The 24,376-nt window shown below is 34.8% G+C and overlaps 1 protein-coding gene across 1 annotated transcript in view; it reads right to left on the bottom strand.

Annotated features, from left to right (window-relative positions):
- Positions 1-292: 292 nt before the first annotated feature.
- The window catches only part of PXDN (peroxidasin), an 81,711-nt gene continuing 57,627 nt past the window's right edge, over positions 293-24,376 (bottom strand). The window contains exons 15-23 of the mRNA XM_058835544.1: positions 24,163-24,271; positions 23,557-23,714; positions 17,786-19,289; positions 16,802-16,936; positions 14,242-14,450; positions 7,807-7,921; positions 4,872-5,004; positions 3,861-3,974; positions 293-3,238 (exon numbers count right to left, since the gene is read on the bottom strand). Of these exons, the coding sequence (XP_058691527.1) occupies positions 3,116-3,238; positions 3,861-3,974; positions 4,872-5,004; positions 7,807-7,921; positions 14,242-14,450; positions 16,802-16,936; positions 17,786-19,289; positions 23,557-23,714; positions 24,163-24,271 (2,600 nt within the window). The 3' untranslated portion in view covers positions 293-3,115. The remainder of the gene's footprint in view (positions 3,239-3,860; positions 3,975-4,871; positions 5,005-7,806; positions 7,922-14,241; positions 14,451-16,801; positions 16,937-17,785; positions 19,290-23,556; positions 23,715-24,162; positions 24,272-24,376) is intronic.

Here is a 24,376-nt window from a genome sequence, read left to right as displayed (position 1 = left end):
GGTCTAAAAAATGCATTTGCTAAGAAATAAGTATATTTTAAAATATCCTTCCTAAACCTATGGTATCTTTTCCAATCATCTCGAAGAAAACAGTGAACAGATACTTTAATTTTATGTGTTGCAATATTACATAAACTACTGAATCTACATGACTCATTAGCCCTTTGCTTACTTCTCAGAAATGGTCTTGATTACGACAATCCTGCTTAAGGTAAGTAATATGGATCTTATCAATGCCTACACATTGAAACTTCAGCAAATAATCTAAAGAACACATGTACAAGAAGAAATCTTGAAATTTACTTGGAAATGTGGCCCATTTTATTTTAACTGAAAAGCATTCATTTTACAGTGCAAACAGTTCTTTGGTAAATTTACTGATTAAAATAACAACAATGATGACTTTGTTTTAGGTAACATTAAAAAAGAAAATAAATATCTAAAATTTGCATAATATTACAGCAATATTCTCACAGTGGCTACTGAGGAAATGGTCACCTAGCCATTGGCCACTGTTTCAGAAATGTTAAAATCGAAGCTGATTCTAGAGACACCGCATTAAAACTGAACTAGTAAAATCCATGACCGATTGCATTTTAAATTGTGGATAAAGACCTGTTTTTCCTGGTTTATAAACAGATGGATGGTGGAAAATAACTCAATATTAGACATGTTACACTTGTTTAAGCATATCCAGACACCTAAGCCCATTTTATATACCATATGAATAAACAGTGAACAGTGAAGAAAACCTCCAACTTTACTCTGGAGGTTGGAGAAAAGGAACAATCAGATATAAGGTACTATTTTATAGTGTATAAAATGGAAACTCTCTTCTCCTATAAGCGGAAATCTTGAGCAAGTTTATTTAATACAAAATTGAAAAGAAAGAATGCAAGTAGTAACCAGCTGGATGTATTACTGCCTTATTTAACTGTTTGGACAGTTAAATTATATTTGGTTTAGCTCTGCAACCCTTCCTCTTTGAGGAATTTCTGCTATAGGTCAATGGGAGTTCCATCTGAGCTGGAATTACAGGGCGAGACATGTGGTATGGACTCTCAAGAAAAGTCAACAAAACACAGAGTATCAAAGAAACACAGGAATGACAATCTTTAGGAACCATATGATACTCAAATGTGCTTGCCACACAATTTCTTGAAGTATTAACAAAGACTATTACATAAATCAAAACATTGTATATAAAATCAATTAAAATATTCTTAAAAATATAAATTGCAATTCCATGTGTATCACACACCTTTAACACAGCACTCACATGTACATATTGCTTCTGCCATAGTATGAAACAAAGTTTCCGTAGTAAGCTTTAAAGTTACACCAAAGTTTGAATGTGTGTCATGGTAATATTTTATCAAATTAGAAATTATTAATGTTAGTAATCAGAGAAATTATGTGCCAAAATATGATAGTGGATTTCATATTGCTGTGCTAGGTTAGTTATTAGACAGGCATTTGTTCTACCATGCAATAATTAAGTACTCGGTCTGTTTGTATATTCTGAAATGCTTAACATATGAAGGTTTAATTTTGTGCAGAATTCTTTGATACCCCAATCACTGTCCTTTGAATCTGAACGCTTTAAACACAGAAATCAGTGAACCATGTAACTAGCACTAGGTTCTAGTGAGTCCTGACTTCTAAAGACTAAAGGACAGGGCAACAACCTCTAACAAATGAAGTATTCAGGGAAAGAATCAATTCTGAATAAACAGGAGAAAAAGCCGTAAAATGAGGTATGATTGTTGTCCTTCACTCAATATAATTCCTGGTCAAAAATATGCAGTTTGCATCCTAAAAAGTACACAACTTTGAAATGCTAGTGTAGACATATACTCTATAATGTTAAACATTTAAATGGGAGATAAAGTTCACTGCCAGATCATTTTTAACACAAATGATAACAACATTGAGGTAAAAATATATATTCATTAGATGAAACTGGAAAAGAAAAAAGAGAAATCAAATACCTTGTCAGAAAAAGTAGTCAATCCACAATTAATCATGCTGCTTGATTTTGATTTTTTTTTTCAACAGTGCCACAATATAGTCAGGAACATATGTCTATTGGCAATATGCACAATGAATCAGTAGGAATCTTTGTATACAAAATGGCATGTGACATCTTTTCACATTTTCAAAACAGGGCTATACAATTACATGAGCTGATCAGAGATCAAGAGATGAATGCTTTCAAACTGACCTGGATGATAAGGCTACAAAGATTTAAAATAAATGAAACAAACAAACAAAAAATGTTGTCAAGCAATTACAAATGTTTTGACAAAAAGGATTAGGCTAATTTAGAAGATCAAATGCTACTCTGTCATGCATGTTTCCCTAGAATGAGGAACGCTGTCAATTACATCTATAATACACATTCAGTTGCTTTTGCTTTCTTCCAATTACAGTTATTTATATTTCCTTACTAATTCTAGCTTTTTATTGCTTTGAAAATTTGGTTAATTTTGCTCCTTAAATTAAGGAAAGTATGTTGAAAGGTGTCAAGTAGCTTTCTTTATTTCCTTGCTGGTCCAGGCCCAGCAGTGATAGTGTGATTTAACAGAATTTCCATCCACTGATGTTTGCAGAAACTGGCCTGGCTATGGCTATGTTCTAGGCACAGTGACCTCGTGTCTTCCTTTTCCTGGCATTTTACTAAATAACTGCAAAAAGTTAAGTATCAAGACAGACTGGTACTAGAAAGGGACAGTAAACTTTTAATGTTGCTAAGTAAAGATAGGAAACAAAGTGTTCAATTTAGACTAAATCCTAAACCCAGGCATTTTGGGTACCTAAAACTACCTGACAGTGTTCTTCTAAAGTAGCACCAGTTCGAGTTTGTCTAACCTGAGAAGTTAACACAATTAACTTTGACCTGTTTGCTATTTTCCCTTTTGTTAATTTTTGCATTGTGATTTACCTTCATGGGCAGAAAATAAAATGATACATTATGTTATACTGTTACAGCACCATTAGAATATTTCAAATCTTGACTTCTTGCTGTTGTTTGGACTGCAGTTACCTGTTTTCGCCATCAGCAGGCACTGATATGATTTGAGGAGTGTGAACCCTAAATCCTTAAAAAGTAGAGTTATGGCTTGTTTTTATTAGTGTTTTGTTGTAAGCAGACTGGACAGCAATCTCCTTTACCCTTCACAGGTGCTTCACAGTCAGCTGGTGGGCACGATTCTACAAAACAGGTAATCTGACCAGCCTGTGCCAGGATAAAAATAACAGAAGAAATACATACTTAGCTACATGTTCCAAACATTTTTCATGTTATTGCAGAAAATATTCTCATTCATTCTCTAAATGTCAGGGTAATTATTATTAGTCAGATAAGAACCTGACCAATTTGGCAACTCCACATGGTTTGTTTTAGTATAAACTTTAAGAAGGTTAAGGCACTCTCTGTATTACCACACTTTTTGATAAAGCAGCATATATGCTTTTGTCTAACACTGAGGTGCCACCGGGGTACCAAGCACTAACTTAATCTTTTAACTACCCTTTTTAAAAATTTCTCTCTGATGGAAGAAAATGACAATCTGGTACTAAGTCAAATGAGCTTTTATTGAAGTGAAAGCTCAAAGTGAAGTGCCTCACTTTGCAGTTAAACTTACCCTTACATAAATGAAAATACAAGTATAATAGATAAGAGCTGGATTGCAAAACAATGTCCAGGGCAGGGATAATATAATTTTCTGAAAAAAACCCTGAAGAACCATAAAAAAATTTGCAAGTATTACCCAGAATTTAGCAGGCACAAAATTGGAGCTGCTGTTTTAGAAGCAAAATTATCATTTCTATCTCAAAATTAATTTTCACATACTTACTTTGCATTTGCACACAGTACAAGGGTCCCTTTTCCAGGTTTCATCGCTGGAATATGATTTACCCTCTTCATCAGTGCAATCAGAATTACTGAGGCGTGATTCAAGTTTTTTTATCTGAAAACATTAAAAAAAAAGTAACTGAATCAAAAAAGGTTTTTATTTGTGTAAAGTATATTGGCTTTTCTCTTATAATAATCGCTATATAACCCTTGTTATACTTATCTGGGTTTGTCTTCTCACTACTTAGCTTTCATAAACCTAAAAGACTACAAACAGGTAATACATATAGAGATAGTCTTTCAAAAGAAAGCTAACAGAAAATATATCTTTCCTACCATTGGAATATTCAGCTAGAGCATGCAAAGAAAAAACTTCATGTTTTATATAGAGAAAGACAAATATAAACTGTCAAAAAAGTTTTTGGAGGAGAGGAAGTAAATTTTAAATTTTTTAAAAACACCTTAATTAAAAATGTTTACTTGAATTTTTTACTAACTTCTGTATGGTGTATATTTCAAAAATGGGATTCCACTATAGCTGAATAGAATTTACCTGCAAACATTGTAAAGTCTTTTCTAAATGATCTAGATCTTAACTCTGTTTGCAGTTGTAGTCTGGCAAAATACTCCTTATGAAGGCTGCATTTTAATCATTGCTTTACACAAATTCTACACACTTCAAATAGCAAAAAATATTTTATTAACACTACACTCAAATTTTAAGGGAGAGATTAATTTTGTGTTTAACATATAATGGTTACACAAGATTTCAGGTTCAAAACTCAAGAGGGTCCAGCTGTAGAATATTTCAGTATGACTTCAAAAGAACACAGAAATAAAGAATAATAACATCATCTTCTGAGCTGGTTTTTGTTTGAGGTACTAAGTGGTGGGTTTTGTCTGCAGGAGATGTCTAAATATTAAAAATGTAACACAGATGTTAAGAAAACATTATTAATTAAATCTACAATTAGACATGATAGACTATTCTATCTTTATGATAGAATCTTACCTGATTTCTGAGGCTTGAAATAGTTTTTTGCATTTCCAAGACAAATTCTTTGAAGTCATTCACTGCGGGTACATTTCTATTTTCATTAGAGGCAGATGTGGTATTACGAAAATATTTACTCTGTTTCACAGAACTGCAACAAATGAATGCCAAGTAAAGATATAGTAATCTAACTCATTTTTATTTGACTCAATATTTTAGGACACATAACAAAAATGTAAAAGAACAGCAACCAACAAATGTAGGAATATGAACCACAACAGCAGCACACAAGACCAGCTGGTGCTGAAGACAGACTCAGCACAGGTGAGCTCTAGATTACTGTCAATATCACCAGCAACGGGGAATTTATTATACTTAGAAAAATTATGTATTTCATGCAGGGGTACACCAGTGACACTATAGAGCATCATCTTGAATTCACCACTGAGCCTCTGTTGTAATGCAGTTAGGAAAAACGGTATGACCCAAAAAATGTACCCCCAAAAATGTAGACTTGGAAGTTTCTTTCCCTTATCTTCTTTCCCCAGTCCCCCTTACTGGTTCTTTGAATTCCCTCCACTCCTTTCCCCTCTGTTTTTAAAAAGGACTGCTTATCGATACCTCTTCCTCTTTCCCTCCTGCAACTTCACCCCAAAAGATCCCAAGGAATAAAGCTGTGACTGCCATCTCAGCTAAGGGAAAGAGCTCGTTTTTAGGATCTTCTTTGGCAAGCTAATCTAACTCCCCTGTCTCCCTGGCTGCTGCAGAGTGGACAGTGGTAGCAGAGAGGCAGGGGACACTACAAGTTATAGCAAGCCTTCAATACGAAAGCAGACTAAATTGAAAGAGTCTTAAAAGTGTTCCCCCTCCAATATGAAATTCACACTTCACATTCTGAACCATAGATTCTTCCTCTGCAGCCTTGGTAGCAAAACAGAAAGTCGGGTTTCATAAATAAATGAGAAGCACTTATAGATATGAACATATATTTAATTAAGGTTTGACGTCAATACACAAAAAAAAATATAGTACACAAAATCAAAAGTCTTTTGTCTCTAGTACTTTCCAGCTGATATCTCATAACAGATATATAACACAAAATTGTGTTAATCAATTCAATCTGTTTATGAGAAAGAGTAACAAAAAGATCTGTCTGTAACTAACAATCTATTTATCTGATACTACTTGAAAAAACAGGCATTCAAAAGCATGGCTAACACTAATTTTTAAGTCACTTATTACATTAAGATCCTTGAATCCATTTACTTTTTTGAAGATTCTTGAATTCATCAATAATTACAGGCATTACTATTTTGTTAACATGTCATCTCCAGTGCTAAGGGATACTCAAAGAATGAATTGGCAAAGAAATTGTCATGTATCAGGGCTCAGGATTTATAATCTTTCTGCATAAATTAAAACAGCACTTACTGGCAGGTGTTCAAGCTACTTAGTTTCCCATAGTTTTTCATCTAAATTAGAGAAAAAGATCTCTAAATAATATAACATGCCAAAGTTCAAGTAAACCAGCTGCTATTGTATAACAAAATATTTAATCTTCCCCACCTGTTCAAGTTATTGAAAATGAGAAGGAAAAAAAAAAAAGGAAAAAACCCTTCTCACCATAAATGCAATTTAAATACAACACTGAGCATGAGAACTTATGGGAATGTTCAATGACTGAGGTTGCTTTAGCTCTATGATACAAATGAAGTATTGTAAATCTACTATTTTGTACTTTAGTAATTGGACTGAAACAGTCAAACAAGCTGGTACTTAGATGTATTTATTTTTCTATTGTTCTCATTTTTATTTAATTTAACCCCTTTTATAATTTTAGAATTATGGGACTAGCATCCTTAAAAAGTGAATAGCTGTTTTTTAAATTTTTCTAGCAGTTCACTTGCAAAGATGGACAAAACATCTTCAAGGATTACTTCAAAGAAACCTACCTTTTCATATTATCTATAAGATATACAGCCTATACATAGTTGCTGTCTTCTCTTGTCTAAAATCCTAAACACCTAAAGCATCTTTTATTTCAGGACAGATTCCTCTCAAATAAGTGGAATATAATCATGATGGTTCTTCAAGCACCATAAGACCTCCAAAGTATTTGAAATAGCTGAAATTAATTTACCTCATTATGTATCTGTCTAGATGCTTTCCTTGCCAGAGTGGGTAGACTCTACTTGATCACCATCATCACACAAGTAGAAAATTTTATTTGTTAAAAAAATGCATGCTGAACAGAAAGAGCTATAATTCAAGTGTCTCGAATTTGTTCATCATGAAGTATCTTCACAAGAAATGAGCAGAACTTGTTTCATGTCACTAATTCATACCTAAGTTTTCATTCCCATGAAAGGGCAGGGATCCTGTGCAGCTGATAATTTGTGACTGAAACTGTGATTTACTTCCTTGCTATAGGTTGAGGATTAGGGAGTTATAAACAATATTATTAGCACTGCTGTTCTCCATTCCTGCTTGAAGTATTTTTGGTACCAGAAGCAATCCTTACCATTATCACAAATTTTTATGCACCTGAAATCAATACTTGGTATCCTCCTATTTCTACAGGAGAATCTAGAAGCTACAAACACAAAATGGAGTAATTTAGATAATTTAGTCTACTCCAGGCACTGTAGGAATGTGGCATTTCAAACCCCCAAATTCCGCTTCATTAGTGATTTTTTTTTTTTTTTATGAAGACTGCAGGAAGAATAAAAGCACTATAGTTATACTACTCACAAAGAGTTTTACATAAATTTGAGCTTGAAAAAAAGTGGTTTATTGTTAGTAGATATCTAGAAGTGTCAGAATAAAATACATCCATCATAATAAACTTGAGAAAGCAGACAATGGACAAAAGTGGCATGTGCTCACAAATAAATCATTCCGTTTAATTCCATTTTTAAAACAAATTTTTTTAGAATTCTTAAAAAAGTCTCACCTTACTGATTTGGACATTTTCTTCAGGGGCTTGTCCTCCTGAAAGCTGTAGTCAAGAGAACGTCTCCCCCGAAAGTGATATGAAAATGCATTAAATTGCCCTCTGGTTCTACAGTCTGAAAACAAACAAGAAATTACACATAAAATATGTATTCATATTAAAAACATATTTCAGCATTTGCAATATTAATATGGTTTTGCAGTGTTTTCTTAATTGGGAAAGGCAAGTCATACATTCAGGCTTATCCCTCTGGAACTGGTTGATGGCAGATGAATAGATCTCAGTGATAGAACATTTAAGCTAGTTAGATGCAGAGAATATGATTACCCACAGACCAGCTTTTTAATGTGAAACAAAGGAATAAATACAATTTTAACAAACCCATATAGTGCTACTTTAATTATTCTTTTCACTTCTGAGATTTTCACTCTCTTGGCTTTCAGTTGTTTTCTGGACAAACAGGGCAGCTACAAACAATGACAGAAAAAGCTACTCTGTGGGTTCTTCATCGATCCCAGCCATTATTATTTGATATTTTTGCCATCTGAAAGAGAATTTTCAACTAAATTCCAGATTTGCAGACATGCTTCATAAGCTGATGAGTCTTATTTCCAATTCTGAGGAATCTGAATGTATCACCAGACTCTAAAACTCCTTCCACCACAGAGTAAAAATCTCAACCCTGAGAATTATCTATGACAGAAATCTTCTCCTAAGATCCTAAAGGACATCTTAACAGGATGAAGTATGCTTTTCTTCCAATTCACTTTATTTAGCCTTCCAAATGCTATCAGTATTTGGAAAGAGTCCCATTTAAAAAATAAAAGGAAAGCAAAATAAAACTGCAACAGCACTTGATAGAGGAGACAATGAGAAAATAGCTGTTTTCTCATTTCTGTTCACAGAAGCTTTAAATCTAAAAGTTATAATGGGCCAAGCTGAAGCAAGAACAAACTACATGATCAGCTTCTAGAAGCAGAGTCCTCTAAAACCAAAGGGAAAGCCTACATACAGGATGCCATAGACATTTCTCAGCTAAGTTTGGTATTAGCAGAATGAGCCATGAAAGAAACTGAAAATGGGAAGGAGCCATTTTCCACAATGTTTCTCTTAATTTGCACCAAAACAAATTAAATCAGAAACTCAGTAACATTTATAAACTATTTTTCTGGAATTTAGATAGAATACCTGAAGTATTAACACAAATTATTGCAAAAGTTTCAAGTCTATAAACACTGCTGAAATGAGCAACTAGAGAAACAAATGTACTGTTGCTCTGATTACACAAAATTAGGTATCTTACACTACTTTTAATTGTGTTTAGCTTTTACTTATATTAAAATATTACAATTTCTCTTAAGTTAGGAAAAACTTAAGTTTGTCCTAATGGCTTATTATCATTTAAGAAACAGAAAAAGGAAAAAGATGACTGACCAAAACCAAATATTTTCAGATCAAAACAATATCTACAGATCATTCTTAAACACAAGTTACCTACAATTCCCCTTCCTTGTTCTTTCCTTGTGGTTTGTCCCATTCTTTAATAAATGCATTCCTTTCCTCCTATAATAACAGCACCCACCTAAGAACTACATGGTATTTGTTGCAAACATATTGTTCATTCGTCATGTGTGTTCTGCTGTTCCCACAAAACCTCCTTGCTCTCCACTCAGAAAGTAAACTCCTTCAGATGGGAACAGACTGATGTGTCTGTAAGAAGCTCAGCATGAAGGCATTTTTGAACACCCTTAGACACTTCTATATTTAGTATGGTGAGAAAAAGGATCATACTGAAGGGCTCCTGAAGAACGAACTGATTTTGGTCAGAGGAATTTTTTTTCTTAAAGTAATGTGTTGCTTAAAGTTGTCCTGAGTATCACAAAATCTCTAGTTTCTCTTGGAAACAATATGTGAAAGGTTTCTGCTATCCTCCTTTGTTTAGTAACTGCTATAGTCATCTTGCACAATACAGAATTTTTGGGGTTTTTTTCTTTTGCACAATAACACAATGGCCCATTGTTTTTTTTCATTCCTAGGTTGTTTCTTAGAAACAAAGGTCTGCAATCTTGGGAAGGTTTTATCACCTTAGACTGGTAAATATGAGAACCATATGTTCAGTGACAGCTTTAAGTACACAGATCTGACTTTCTCTGGTTTTTAAAATTCAAAAATGTCAACTTGCCAAATTAAGAGCTCTTGTTCTTGGTTTCTGTTTCAGGTACAACAGGGAGGAATGTCACTGCTGAGAGGTGCAGGAGAAAATGCTTCAGCTTTCAGAAAGCCTAAATCAAGAAATTTCTTCTCTCTCTCTTCTTTTTAAACTTTTATTCTTAATGAAGAATACCTTCACAGTAAATAAGAAAAATAAGCCTGAAATTCTGCTTTTTTTCCCTTCAGCTTAACTAAAATGTCCCCAAATTAGGTGTACCTATTCCAATTATTTTTCTGCAGAAAAAGTGAAGGTGTAAAAGCAACCTAAGAATAATTCTTCTCTATGGACAGTTTTTTTTCTTCCAGAAGCTAGCTACTGTTACACTGCAAGAGCCAAGGTGATCCATTTACAGAATCACACAGAATCACAGAATCATTTCTGTTGGAAAAGACCCCTGATATCATCAGATCCAGCCTTTGACCAAACATCACCTTGTAAACTAGACCATGGCACTAAATGCCATATCCAGTCATTTCTTGAACATTTCCAGGGATGATGATGCCCCCATCACTCCCTGGGCAGCCTGTTCCAATGTATAACAATCCTTCCCATAAAGAAATGGGTATCTTCATTTGTATATGGAAGCCATGACCACATCTTTAGAAAATCTCATTTCAACAAGCATACAAGCTTTGTGTAAAGACAAAACCTTTTCAGGCATAAATCACATTATTTTGGTATTTTGAGGAGCTTTTGGTGAACAATATTCTTTATCAAAAAAGAACTTCCAGTCTCACACAGATTTCTGATAACATTTTAAAATGTTATTTCCACTCTATTCCACAGAATTTAGTGCTTAGCCCAGTGCTGTTTAGTATTCTCACTGAAGATTAAAGAACGTAATGAGAAGTGCATAGTAAGAGATTAATGTTGTCAGTAGAGAAGCAATAGACAGCATAATTGTTCCTCTGGTCTTAAAATACAGGAGTTCATAAATATAGGTCTAATCTACTGAACAACCATGTATGAAAGCATTCAGATTAAGCATGTGTTTAAACTCTTCTAATGAATTTCAGTGGGATTTAAACACTTCATTATAATTCGTATAAGGCTGTATTCCTACATTAAACAAAGAAAAAGAACAATATCTGACAGATGAGATATGCTGTTTACTAACTGACAAATAGTTTAAAAACTCTTTCTAATTCAGTTTACACTTATAAGGATAACTTGCATCTTATCTGAATCACTTCCTCCATGGTCATTGTCCATTGTCCTCCTGGGTCCATGTGAAAACCTCATGGGTTTTGACATAAAACAAAAGGTTAAAGAAATTCTTTATTTCAACTTACAAAAAAAGCCCCCAAAACAAAAGAAAACCAAAAAATGTGAAACTTTTAAAGGCTCGCATCTGAATAATCATGAAAGCTTATGCTGATTACTTAAAAAAATAAACCTCAAAATACACTTTTTGTACTAGAGAGCCTGACATAAAGCACCAAAAGTTTCTCATTTGGAAAAACTGAAGCTCACGTGCTCTTTTCAGAAATAAAGAGCTGCAGCAAGTCCAGCAATTACTCATCATCTCTGACAAGACAAAGAAAGGTAGAAAGTGAAGGAAAACAGAAGAAAACTTGTGCACTTTAGTAGAACTTTTTGTCATCACAAACTAGTAATCCTTTTGTATGACGTGCCAACTGAAATCTAAAGGTAATCTTTTTTTATTATAGACAGGAATAATGTTTTGCTTGGTTAGAAGCAAACACTAGCTTTACTCAAGAAATCTACAAGGCAGATTTTTGTAACTAAGAAATTTTTCTATTCTTCATATGGAAAAGTATTTTGACTTTTAACAAAACAGGAAGGACAACAAAACCAGATGTGTTTTTAACCAAGATGAAACAGCTGAACACGTGAGTCACTTATGAAACATACATAAAGTGCAATGAGCAATATTTTGTACTCGAAACTTAAACTTAGGATAATTTTAACTATTAAATCATTAGAAGCATTTTAAACATGGAGAAGGGTTTAACTTTTTTTTCCTTCTAAATAATTAACAATAATAAGTTCAAATAAACAAACCCCCTAATGTATTCAACTCTAAGTAAGTGCTGTTCCTAAGTGTATGCCCCACCTCAGAGGAGTGGTTGCTTAAACTGGATTCCCACAGAGAACGTCACAGTCATTCATCCATGCAAGAAAGCAGTTCAAGCCATGAGCACTTCAGTTTCTCTTCATTAACCCCTGCAAGGCTTCAGGAGTTCAGGAAAAGGGGATACAATAGGCAATTTTTTACAAAACAGTAGTTATTCACCCTTTCTTTTGCTTGACAGTTGTCTAACTGTACTGCACCCAGGGGCACTCTCTGGTAGCAAATTTCTTGAATGAAAATACAAACTGGGTTGTTGAACACAAGAATACCCTAAAGACTTTCCCAAGATAACATCTGTTCTAAAGGGCTCGGTGATAACATAACATTTAGAGAATCAACATATAATTTCTCAGAACAGCTTTAATATTTTTCCAAATCAATATAAAAAATGTATTTGCAAAACTGTCTGTCAAGCTTCATGAATGATGGGAAAGTGAACTTATTCTGAACTGGAAGAATGTGCTTTATTTAAGGTAAAGCATTTAAAGAGTGATAATTGATTTTTCTCTCAATGTTTCTGGAATATGTCAGGGAATTTTTGAAGAGATTCTGGAGACTTTGTATTAAAATTACAATGTGTTAATCATATCTAGCTTTTTAGAAACTATTATCATATATTTGGGAATGGCAAACCTGATAAACATTGTTTAAAAAAACCCAACTAACCTGCCAATAAAAAAAAAAAGCTGTAAAAATTAGAGTAAGGCCTGAAAGATATTGTATATGGGAAATACTGTACAAGATCTTATGGAAATTTAAAGTATTTATTTCTGTTAGTCTTACACTGATAACTGACATTTTGAACAGTCTTCCAAGGAAGAATTTTCTTAGAGAGTGATTTTTTTAAAGACTTATTTACTAGATGAGACAATATAGTAATCAGTTTAAAAGCTAAGTTATGCAGTAGCTTTGAATAGTAAATCTTTATCTACTTTTTTAATTGTTAATGAAACTGAATTTGTTCTCATCGCACAGTGACACCAGCATAAATCCTTCCTCAGTATTCATTGTATCTGTAGCAGACTGAAGAGATACCCTCCATCAGTTTAACTTTTATCTTCTGCCTTAAATTCTGAGCTGTAACCAAAAAGTACTTTGTCATTGTGGACAATTGTATCTTACCAAAAGAGTTAAATAGACACGACATTAGTGGAAGATTGTGACTTCTCTCAAAAATAAAATCCACCCGTTCTTTATTCATACATTTCTTTCAACAGAATATTGAATAGCCTACTCAGCAGTAGTAAACTCAAGAGAATCAGCGGTAGAAAAGATGAAGATCACAGATCTGGATACCTTTCATCAGCAATTCTACAAGGTATTAGTATTTAAATATATCAGGGAAATGATAAGATTCTAATAATATCAACCAATACTACCCTTATCCTCTCAAATAAGAGCAAAGCTTTTCATGCTAGGAATTTGTTTGACAGCAATTTCTCAAGTCAGATTTCAAGAGCAAAGTTCCTAAAATTCCTGAGTATACTTTTACAGCCTGGGCATGTCATTTGAATTTTGTCCAAAGAAAATGATAACGACATGGTCAAGGAGATCTCAAGAAAGAGAGGTCATTGTCCTCTGAAGCATTTTGTTGTTGATGCTACTGAAAATCATTCTGCATGATCCAGAAGATTCTCTTGGGAATGGATTCTAACTGTGTTACAGCTGCAGTGAATTCTGATGTGATGATGGCTGAAGAGAGGCCATGCAGAAAATCTGAGAGACAGAAGCCAACATACAGGCCACCAAGCAGTGTCCTGTGCTCCATGCAGCTAAATAAATCCTATTTTGGGAGAAAAAAAGCTTATTTTTCAGGAAAAACAAATTACCCCCATCCTCCTAACTTTTGAAGGCGATGGCAGTGAACAAAAATATTTATCCATGAAAGAAAAGAAAACAAATAAATAATTATCTACACTTTGCAATGCTCAATATATGTTATTTTCATACGGTGTTCATTTAATATAAAATATGGAATGATTACCCACTTAACAGGGGTTGTGCTTCAGATTAGAATTTGTAATACTTTAACAAAACCCAAAAAATAGAAAAATATCTTCTTAAAATAAAATAGACACTTAACAAACTGCACACACCTCATTGCCCCCAAATGCACCTCTATACAGACCTTCACAGCAATCTTGCCACATCCTGAGATCCAGTTTAGGAATATCTTCACAGCTACTATATCCATGTGGGAATTCAGCCACCTTAAAGACATCATGCTGTACCCTGGTTATGTTGTCACCATTGTCACACAAAACTCTGGCAAGAGATGTCTGCTTGATCTGAGTGAGCTGAGCAGGTGTGAACACACCTGGGTTTTCATACCATAACCTGTAATCTCACAGAAAAGACAAGTCTGCTAGTGAGAAAACAAGAGGCAGTTTTTCAAAGATATTTCAATACTGTGTTCAGAATGAAAGGATTTATCTCTTAAATCCTGCTCTCAACATTGTATCAACTAGCTGGTGTCATGCTGACACTTTGAAAGGGATGAAATCTTCAAGAAATTCTTAGATTTCTCTTCTTGTCTCATTTCTATGTCTTGGGTATCTCTGAATATCTAAAAAGGCACCAGACCACCAAGTTAAGGGTTCTTTTAAGTAAAAAACTTAAATGACCATGATTTCCTTCTGTAGGCAACTTTCTTATGGTCATGAAAACATTTTGATGGAATTTCTGAGATTTGAAGAATGTTTATATCTAGTTTACTATCAAGATAAGTGAGATGATTTAATTTACTAACAATTTTTGTTCTGTTAAACTATTTTCATGACTATACTGATTCAGGGACCTTCTCATACATGCTCAGTTAATTCATTACATTCAAGAAGGAAACACTGTGGTTTTAAATAGTTCATTTTTCATACGTAAAAGGCTAAAAGCCTTTTATCAATAGCAAATATAAATAATACATTACTATAAAAGGCAAGCTTCACAAGGGAAAGAAAATTTCTTAAGTTGCTGTCCAGAATTTGAAAACATTTTACACCATTCTAACACATAAGAACTGCTCATTGTGACATTGTTTCTGTCTCCCAAAGCTGTATCAATATTGATACATTTTCCCCCCACCTATTTTAAACAAAAAACAAAAAAACAAAAACAAAAAACAAAAAAACAAAAAAAAAAAACCAACAAAAAAGAGGCTCTTTATGAAAAATGAAAACAAGTAGTAAACTTAGAAGATCGGTCAAGAAATTTTGCTTTACCTATTGAGTGTATAATTTTCATAAAGTATTGGACAGTGGCCAATGAATTTCCAAGTACTATGATCAGAATCTCAAATTTCCATCTTGACATGAAGTTAGGCTCCCTTCAAATATCACTTCTTTTTCATGCACAGACACATCTGCTTTGCTTGGTGTTACTAGCTTTGATCCTCTGCCCATCAAAAAGGCTTTTCAAAGAAGTAAGAGTTGCTTTCATTATGTCTAATAATATTTTACTATTTGCTGGCATGTTGCTTCCAAATATTTGTATTCCTTGGACAGTAGAATCCCATTTCCTAAATATTCAGTGTTTTCCTATAGTTTCTAAATGTTGTATCAGAAGACAAAACAAAACAGGAACAGGTGCTTTTGCTTAAAAAAAGGGAACAGATATAAACAAAAAGCAGCATAGATATCCTGTTTTGACACAACTGAGTACTTGCCACCAGTAACCTGGAGCTCATACTCCATCTATTTCTTCTCCTTTTACTTTCTCTGCCTCCAGGCATTAGAGTTCTGTGCTTCACAGCTTTATTTTTAAACATTTTATGTAAAAAAATCTGGGGGCTCTTTTAAAATAGCATAGAAAAAGGTTTGGGTTATTAACTACAGAAATAAAAAAGCCTTTATAATATCCTAAATAACAATTTAATAACTTAACACAGTAACATTAAATAAAGAGAATCAAATCTAATCTCCTAATTCTTCTTCTATTTTCCTTTCATTAGGATTGAATTAATCAGCCGAAGTCTATGTATTCTCACATCATGAAAAGAACAGGATTCAGGGTCACAAATTATTTTAAAATAGGTAAACACTGTTTTTCAGATTTTGAACAAATGTGCTGAAAGTGTGCAAAACAGATCTGGCTGCTGTGACATGAGAAATGACTATTCTCTTTTTTCAGGTATTCTAAAAGCAGAAAATGAGAAATTGCTCACAATGTGCACATACTTAAAGTATTTTTACTTTAAATAATTTAATTTAAAGTAATTTAAAAACAATTATAAAATTGTGGTCTTTGGATTAACTTGTCTGCTTTTATCACATTTTTGGTGCACAGACTGCTTGTATTGTAGCAAGCATAGGGGTTATATATAGAGTGATACTCTCCAACCTATGCTTAAGTAACAAATACAATTTCTTTGCCAATAAAATAACTAAATAACTATAAGAGAAGCATCATGTACTTTTCAAAAAGGTAAGTGACTTGAATATCTGGCAAAAGGAAACTTAGCATGTGTGGTCTGTTGTGTTTTTGGGGGTCAGTATGACATTCACCACAAAAATTAAAAGAATTAATGAAGAATCGTGGCTTCTAACAATGTTTTTTAAATGTGTATTCTTCATCTTTTCAGTTATACTTTAAAATCATAAATGAACATAAAATGGAGTTTGTTTTGGAAACAAGATATTGCAACTATTATTAAGCATCCTAAAGTTAAAATTCATTTTGGTTTCAGTTGAATGTACCTGTCTCCATCCCGAATACGCCTGAACTGTGTGCTTAGCAGACACATCAAAGTTGGCCCCAGACGACTCCCTGGAACTAAGTCTTCCACCATTAGAGCAGGAAATAGGTCTATGTTCAGTGGGGAGCCATATAACCTATAAATTGAAAAACACAAATACTGAATAACAAATCTTTTATACTTACAAAATAATCAGTACATGGTGAAACTAAGAGCAAGAGATACCAATAACTCACAGGAAAAAATGCAGTGATAGCTCTACATCTTTTGTGAACAAGCTGTGGGTGTGTACGCAAGAAACCCTGCAGTGCAGGTTGTATACACACTGTGGGTCTGCATATCCAGCCTGTAATATTTTTCTCCTAGCAGCTTTCTTCTGATTTCTTAAAATTGTTTCTTTTATTATAGCTTCTCTTTCTTGTACCTCTGTTAACACTTTTTCTATTATTATAGCTGAGACTGATTCTCTGTCTTTAATTGTGAGCAAATAAGCTACAGGTGGCAGGTAGATGTAAACTTAATTTCAAACACTAAATCTCTAAAGAAGAACTGATTAGTCGTAGTGAAGGGTGTCCACATGACATTACAGTGGACAATACATTTGTTTCACGGTACCGAATTAATGGACTTGAACATCTAAATATTTGCAGGAAGTTTGCATTTAATATGACCTTACACTGGAACAGCACTCATATTTAACAGCATTTATATAACTAGGCATTTCAAATTAATAATTTCATGAACACATACACTATATATTACTGTTTATATGCTGTATATATTCTTACTGTTCATGGAGATGTAGAAATAGAGAAATTATCTGCATGTGGAAGTTGTTAAGATCTATTTTCTGGTACTGATGGAAGTTTCTCAAAATATCCCTTTAAGTCTTTCTTACCGAGTTATCTTTTTCTAGATAAGACATTTAGCTATGGTTTTTGCATGCACATTTGTATAATTGACTTTTTCTTCACCTCAGGCTCACCTGCTAAGCTTCTCCCTGATTTCAGGATTCTTAATTTCATTTTTCAGATCTTCAAAAGTCTGAGCTGAAGAAAGATTACAGTAAACTCTAAAATCATGGTAGGGAGGAATTCCATGATCTCTGCCTCTCTGAATATTCATAGCTGCCAGATCTAAAGCCACAGTACGTGCCATGGAGAAGAGTCTTTCTGTTAATTCTGTATTGAGTAATTGTGACGGGACACGCATCTTACCAGCAACACCAAAAAATCCCCTTAGAAGTGGATCAATGCCTCCTTCATTTACAATCCGAAATGGAGAGAAGAATGCCTTATGAAGAGGTAGATGACCTTGTGGAATAGGTTCAAAGTTTTCATCCAGTCGATACAGAAAAGGATTAATGAGTGTGTGACCAAACCTAAAAGCGGCAGTTGCAAACTCATTAGTTATGCCAGAATTAACACTGGGATCATAACCCTTATATTCGCCAAGCATCTTCATGCCTACCTCTCCAAAGATCTTAGGGAGCCAGTGGCTAAATGTTATGTGTTGCATTTCTGCACCAACAATTTTGCGTGTTTCATGATATATTGTGTCACCGTCCCAGTGTGGATTGAGTTTCAGTAGCTCTGTGGCAATTCTGTTGTGTTCTCTAAACCACAACGTGTGGATGCTGGTAAGACCCAGCTGCTCGTTAGAGCGCTGATCACCAGCTAAAAAGCAGGGTATTGGGCTCTCATTTTCATCTCTCATACATTCTGTTGGTGGGCCAGTGGCAAATGGAAGAAGAGGCTTGCCGGATCTCTGTACAATGCCCTGCCTCAGAAGACCCCTCTGACTTGCCAAGTCTCTGATTTCTAGTGCTTCGTGGTCTGAGCTGCCATACACATTGGATGCATCAATGTATGAAGTCAGCTGGTTGATCTGTTCTCGTGGGTACACAGAATTCATCAGGAGAGATGTCATGCCGCTTCCACAAACTGGGCTGGAGCGTACGAAAAACATGCAGCGTGCACCATTTCTAACTCTGGGATCATTTGGTGGTATCATGATCGAAAAGCATGGAGGATCATTTGTACAAACAGAACTGCAGTGCTGACCATCTGAAAACCTGGCCTCACTTAGCGCAGCCACGGTGAGGTCAAGGTCATGGTCAAGAAATTGACCCCACTGCATGAGCATGTGAGTGTACTGGTCGTCAGGAGTCACGGTTTCCGTCCCGATCAGAGTCGTAGAAACCAAGCGAGGCATTGGGAGTGCGTAGCCATTAGAGAGTCTTCTGGGTTCAATTCCCCGAGGCAAATTAAATCCATTTTCATAGACTGACTTTAACAGACGTTCAAAAGCTGTCAGAGAAGCGCCCCACATGGGATGCTGGAGGTTGTTGCACGTTCCATCATGCGTCCTGTACTTCTGGTGGAAGCACATATCTGAACAGTTGTTCACTCGTCGATGGGCTGTACAGCCTGAGAGATTGGCTATCAGATTCAAGTACTGTGGGGATACAAGGTCATTATAGTGATAACCTGAAAGAGAAAACAGAGGAAGATAACAATCAGAGAATTCACAGACTCATGGTCCCCCTACAGATCACAAATGTATTTGAAATGCTATTTTATTTTACATTTCCCACCAGATTAAACATCCTTATGACAGCAATAATCATATATCTATATTTGAGCATTAGGTCATTTGAACAACCTGACCATCACTAGGTCAGGAGGAAACTTTCTAAAATGCCAATTCAAGTGCAACTTTTAGAAAATTATCACAAAAGGGGCTCATTACTTATTTGGACACTTGGGAAAGCAATGATATTGTCAGAAATAAAAGTCTCATATTGAAGCATATAGAACATTTTCCTTATGATACTAAAAGCATTTTTAAAAATGTCAGCAACACCTAAATGGACTTCAAGACTTTAGCTTTTGACACTTGCTTAGTCACTGAACATTACTATTTTGTTTTGCTTTATTACAGTGAAGTTGTAAATTTAAGAACAAAAAGTCAATGAAAAAATAATAAAATAGCCACCAGCAATAGAGCCAAACGCAGAATGATCTCTAAGACGAACGTTGTGGAGTAACTCATATTCACATTACTCTGGACAAGTTTCTAGAGAAAAGTAGTATTTGTGTAGTATTTGGCACAGATTTCCTCTGCAATCCACATCATTCACCTCTGGGATTAAAACATACTTATCATTTTCCTGTATTTTTTTCTCAGTTCATACTGAGTTTTGTATAGTTCATATACAAAATATATACTACAATTCATTAGAGTTATGCTTTTAGAACCTCAAACTAAGGTTATGTGCTGCATGATCTCTGTTATGGTATGGTGGTGTATGGAAGGACTGAAGACCATAAGGCCTCCCTGTACAGTGTTGGGTTACTGCAAATAGCAGAAGAGTCAGCCTGTACCTTTGTCCTTGCTGCCTATTAAGAATCATTGTAAAAGTGAGTTTTACTTAGTAACATTTGGATTTAATTTCAGGGAGAAAAATTCTGGCTACATCTACATTATCAGCTTCTGTAGACCAACAAAAATGTCTCAGTAAAGTGAAATTTTTGCTGCTGAGTAAGACATGCCTACTGTATCCAGGAGTAGGTTTCCTTCACAAAATCTTTACTTTGTACTCCTGGACCAAATGTGGGCCTGGACTTGATTCTTCATGTAAGTTGAAAAGAATTCACATTATTCAAGACCATATCACAAATCACACCAAAGGACAGTAAGTGGGGACAACTTCAAAAACCAAAAGGCACAGCCATGAGTGACTAATGGATAGAGTGTGGATGAACAAAGTTCCAGGATCCAGGAAAAGGTCCAGGAGGTGGAGTATTTGGCAGCATAGACGTACATTTAGCTAACTAGAAACCATCATACACCACCATGGATCTTGATCTGGAAAGCTTGCAGTCGGGAAAAAACCAAACAAGCCGTACAAAGGCAAATGGAAAAAAGGAAGTGAGCGAGTGTAGAGTGGTACTGTATTCCCACAGGCTTGAGGGGCTCCCAGCATGATGGCAAACACTCAGAAATATGAACTAAATGCAGTTTTGCAAGAGGTCAGTGTCGGTTAATTGCACACAGTTGAGAAATATTACTTTTAGCACAGAGCTCAGCCCCAGTGTGCCTGCAAAGACAATGGTCTTCATCTAAATTCAACACATAAACATGTGCTAGGCACAACTGGCTCTCTGCCAACTTCCACAATGCAGGGCAATTGCAAACAAACTACCTAAAGCCCAGCTTTGTCTTTGGCTTGAAAGGGACTGGGTTGCTCACAGTTTCCCAGCTGGGACAGGACCCGTGCTCAGCCAGGGAAGTTGTTTTCTCAGCCTTAGGCTATGAGTACTCCACATGGTTTACAAGTCAAAGCAAAGATATTCAGAGATTTAGTGCTTGCATTAGGCTAAGCTAACATGCTCATGTAGACATACAGAAATTATGTTATGGAATATTCCATACTATGAAAAAGAAAAACAAACCACAGAGCAAAACCTGTAAGTGCCACTGGGTAACGCAGCAAAATACATACTTTAAGGACATAATTGATAGCATATTAAAATATCCTGGCTACCAGGGCATCTTAATTCTAGAACTACGCCTAGAAAACTTATCTTGATTGTCATCCCACTTCTGAAATCAAGTTGTGAGCAATACTCTGCTGTGAATCTTTTGGGTAGAATAACCTTCAGTACTAATTTAGAATAAAAGGCTCAGGTTCTCTCTCTAGAAGTTCAAGTGGGATGTAATATCTCATGATGGGTTTTGGCTTTCTGATGCCGGTTGCTAATCCTTAATTACGTCTCACATTGCAGGCACTAACTTTGCCTTTGCTCTCTAACTGGCTGGGAGCTGGGCATTTCCACTGCTTAGAAGCTGGCTAGCTCAATTCACATATTACCTTTTTTTTCCAAAGAGAGGAAGGTGTTTCATAGAGTCACAGAAATATTGATTATAAGGGACCTCTTATCCAGACCAAGCTCCTGCTTGAAGTGGAGCTGTTTCCAGCACTAGATAGCTAAATGTCTGGCCTAGCAGGCTTGAAAACCTGCAAAGTCTGAGACTCATCCACCTTTCTGGATTAGTTGTTCCAGCACTGCACAGGTCTTCTGGAGAGAAACTGTTTCCTAACATCTAATCTGAACCTCCATTAATGGCCATTCCACTTGTTATACAGTCTGGCATTGCGGAGGAGAATTTGGCTCCATAGTCTTTCCTTGGGATACTCAAAGGTTTTGCAACAAAAAAATAGTCTCTGACTAGGAAACTGTCACATTTCTCAACTGTTCCCAATGTAAAAGTGCGAAATAACACCTTTCATTTGGCTCTGCGTTTTGAAATAAAATTAAATAAGGACAAAAATTACTATTAAAAATCGGGGTATTGGGCAATTTAAATGAAAACAGATTTATTTTACTATCCAAGTTTCCCTCAAAGCCAGGTTTCTTTGGATTCTGTGGGTCTGAAAAGTAAGATCTGATTGCGAACAGAATTTCCAGTATCACAGAAAGTTGCCTGATTTTGTGTTTATTAACTAGTATCCATAGGCTTTACTGCCAGTTTTTTGTAAACCTTAGGTATTTCACTATTATGAATCCTAGTCAACCAGTTCTCACACATCAATTTTATATATTCCTAGAACTATGTATTTATAGCATATATATTCAATATTCTTGAGTATGCAGCTAATCAGAGAACCAAACTGAATGGTGTGGCTCTTCTAAAATATCAGCCTTCAATGAATTGAGTAAGTTTTTGTGGTAAACAATTCATAACAAATTATCTGCTCAGCTCTAAGAATGAGTAGCAAGCTTCTTTCATTAGCAAATGTGACAGTATACCACAAAACTTGCTGTCTTTGGTCTTATAAATACTTGCTAGCACATGGTCAGTGTTAAAGTTTTCAAAAGTTACAATAAATACTCAATTATAAACATCAAAAAGAATATAATGAGTAAAAGTATTTCCTCTAGATTGTCAGTGTAGTTTTTGGCTATGCCTCAAGTCTCAAAAGCTATCCTAAAACTCTATAATTATTTCCAAATGCTTCAATACTATATTTCAAGCCTATCCACATATATATCTACACATATTAGCTGTATGTACTCCAGCTGGACTTCATGAGTTTGACAGAAATACAATACCTAAAAGTTAGAAATTAAACCTCACACCTTTTTTTGTTACTTATAAAAATCAACAAGAAATGTATTTCTCATTACATCAGGTCAGTGTTAAACAAAGAAATTAGCTTAGTTTGACTCTCATTTATAAAGTAGCAAATAATTCTTTGAATACTATTGTGGTACATGCAGAAACCTTGCTTTGTAAGGTATACAAATCTTTCTTGTTATGTCATCTTTTCTCCTTGCCAAGGCATGCTGATATTAAATGTTTTTTCTTAAAGAAGCAGGAACAAAACACTGCTTATTTTTAACATGAGACAATAGTCCTAATAAATTAACACAGAGAGAATTAACAAACAGGATACATTATGTACTTCCAATATATTAAGCTTGACCAGCAGAAGAATCAGAATCTGAACTCTTTCCATGCCAATGTGAAAAAACACACTCCACCTGGAGAGCTCAGAGTTACACAGTGAACAGTGTGCAAACCAAGGAAGAAATTTAATAAAGTTTTGCAAAGTCAAATACTTCACTGATTTCAATGCAATGGTTCTGCAGTTGGGATCAAACCTCAGAAAGTTAATGTCTCCTGAAGTATAATGACTTAAAAAGGCAAATACATGTCAAAACAGAAAAGTAAGGAAAGAATACTGACTTGTTCCATTCAGGTCAACCATTAGACCATCCTGTACATGATCTTGAATAAGCTGTAAGGTCCTTTCAAATATTTCCCCAGCTCTTGCTTGCTCAACAGTGTACGGGTCCCTTGGGTATCGAAATAAGGCTAGCAAATCATTTGGAGAACGAGGACGACTGATAGATAATTTGGAAAAAAATAGTAAGTGTACACAGGAGTTACGAAACAACAATACTAAATAAATCATGTAAATGTTCAGCAATGTGATTAGTACATACCTTGGTTATTCATCTCAAAATGGAAGCAAACCAAGAAGAAAAAAATTCAATAAAATAATAATCTTTTAAATATATTGTAGTAATTAAAAATTTACTAGCATTTTAATACGGATTATCTCAGCAGAACTGCTGAAGTGAACAGAGATCTCAGCAGGAGTGTATAAACAATTGGAATCCTTACATGTTAAACTGTTAGTATCCTCAGAACCAGACACTAGCAATGTCTTTTAAGTAATAAAATGGTTTCTTGTTTAATAAATCTCCCATTATTTCTAGTATATACAAAATAAATTCTGACTTATCAATACAAAAAAAATAAATAAAAAAAATTTAAAAAAGGAAATACCTGTCAAAAAGATGTGTACGTGTTGAATTTATTGCTCTGTCAACAGTTGCAATTGCTTCCACAATTGACGTTTGTACAAAAGGATCTCCATTTCGGCTGACATTAGGAACTAGAGAAAAAAGAATTCACATGTTATTGCAAAAATGGCCACACACAAAAAGATATTTCCATAAAACAGAGTCTAGACACGACATCATTTCAGTTCTACAAAATA

The sequence above is a fragment of the Poecile atricapillus genome, chromosome 3, assembly GCF_030490865.1.
Source record: "Poecile atricapillus isolate bPoeAtr1 chromosome 3, bPoeAtr1.hap1, whole genome shotgun sequence".
In the NCBI taxonomy this organism is placed as follows: Eukaryota; Metazoa; Chordata; class Aves; order Passeriformes; family Paridae; genus Poecile; species Poecile atricapillus.
The sequence above is the reverse complement of the archived record's forward strand: the minus strand, read 5'-3'. Positions and strand labels throughout refer to the sequence as shown.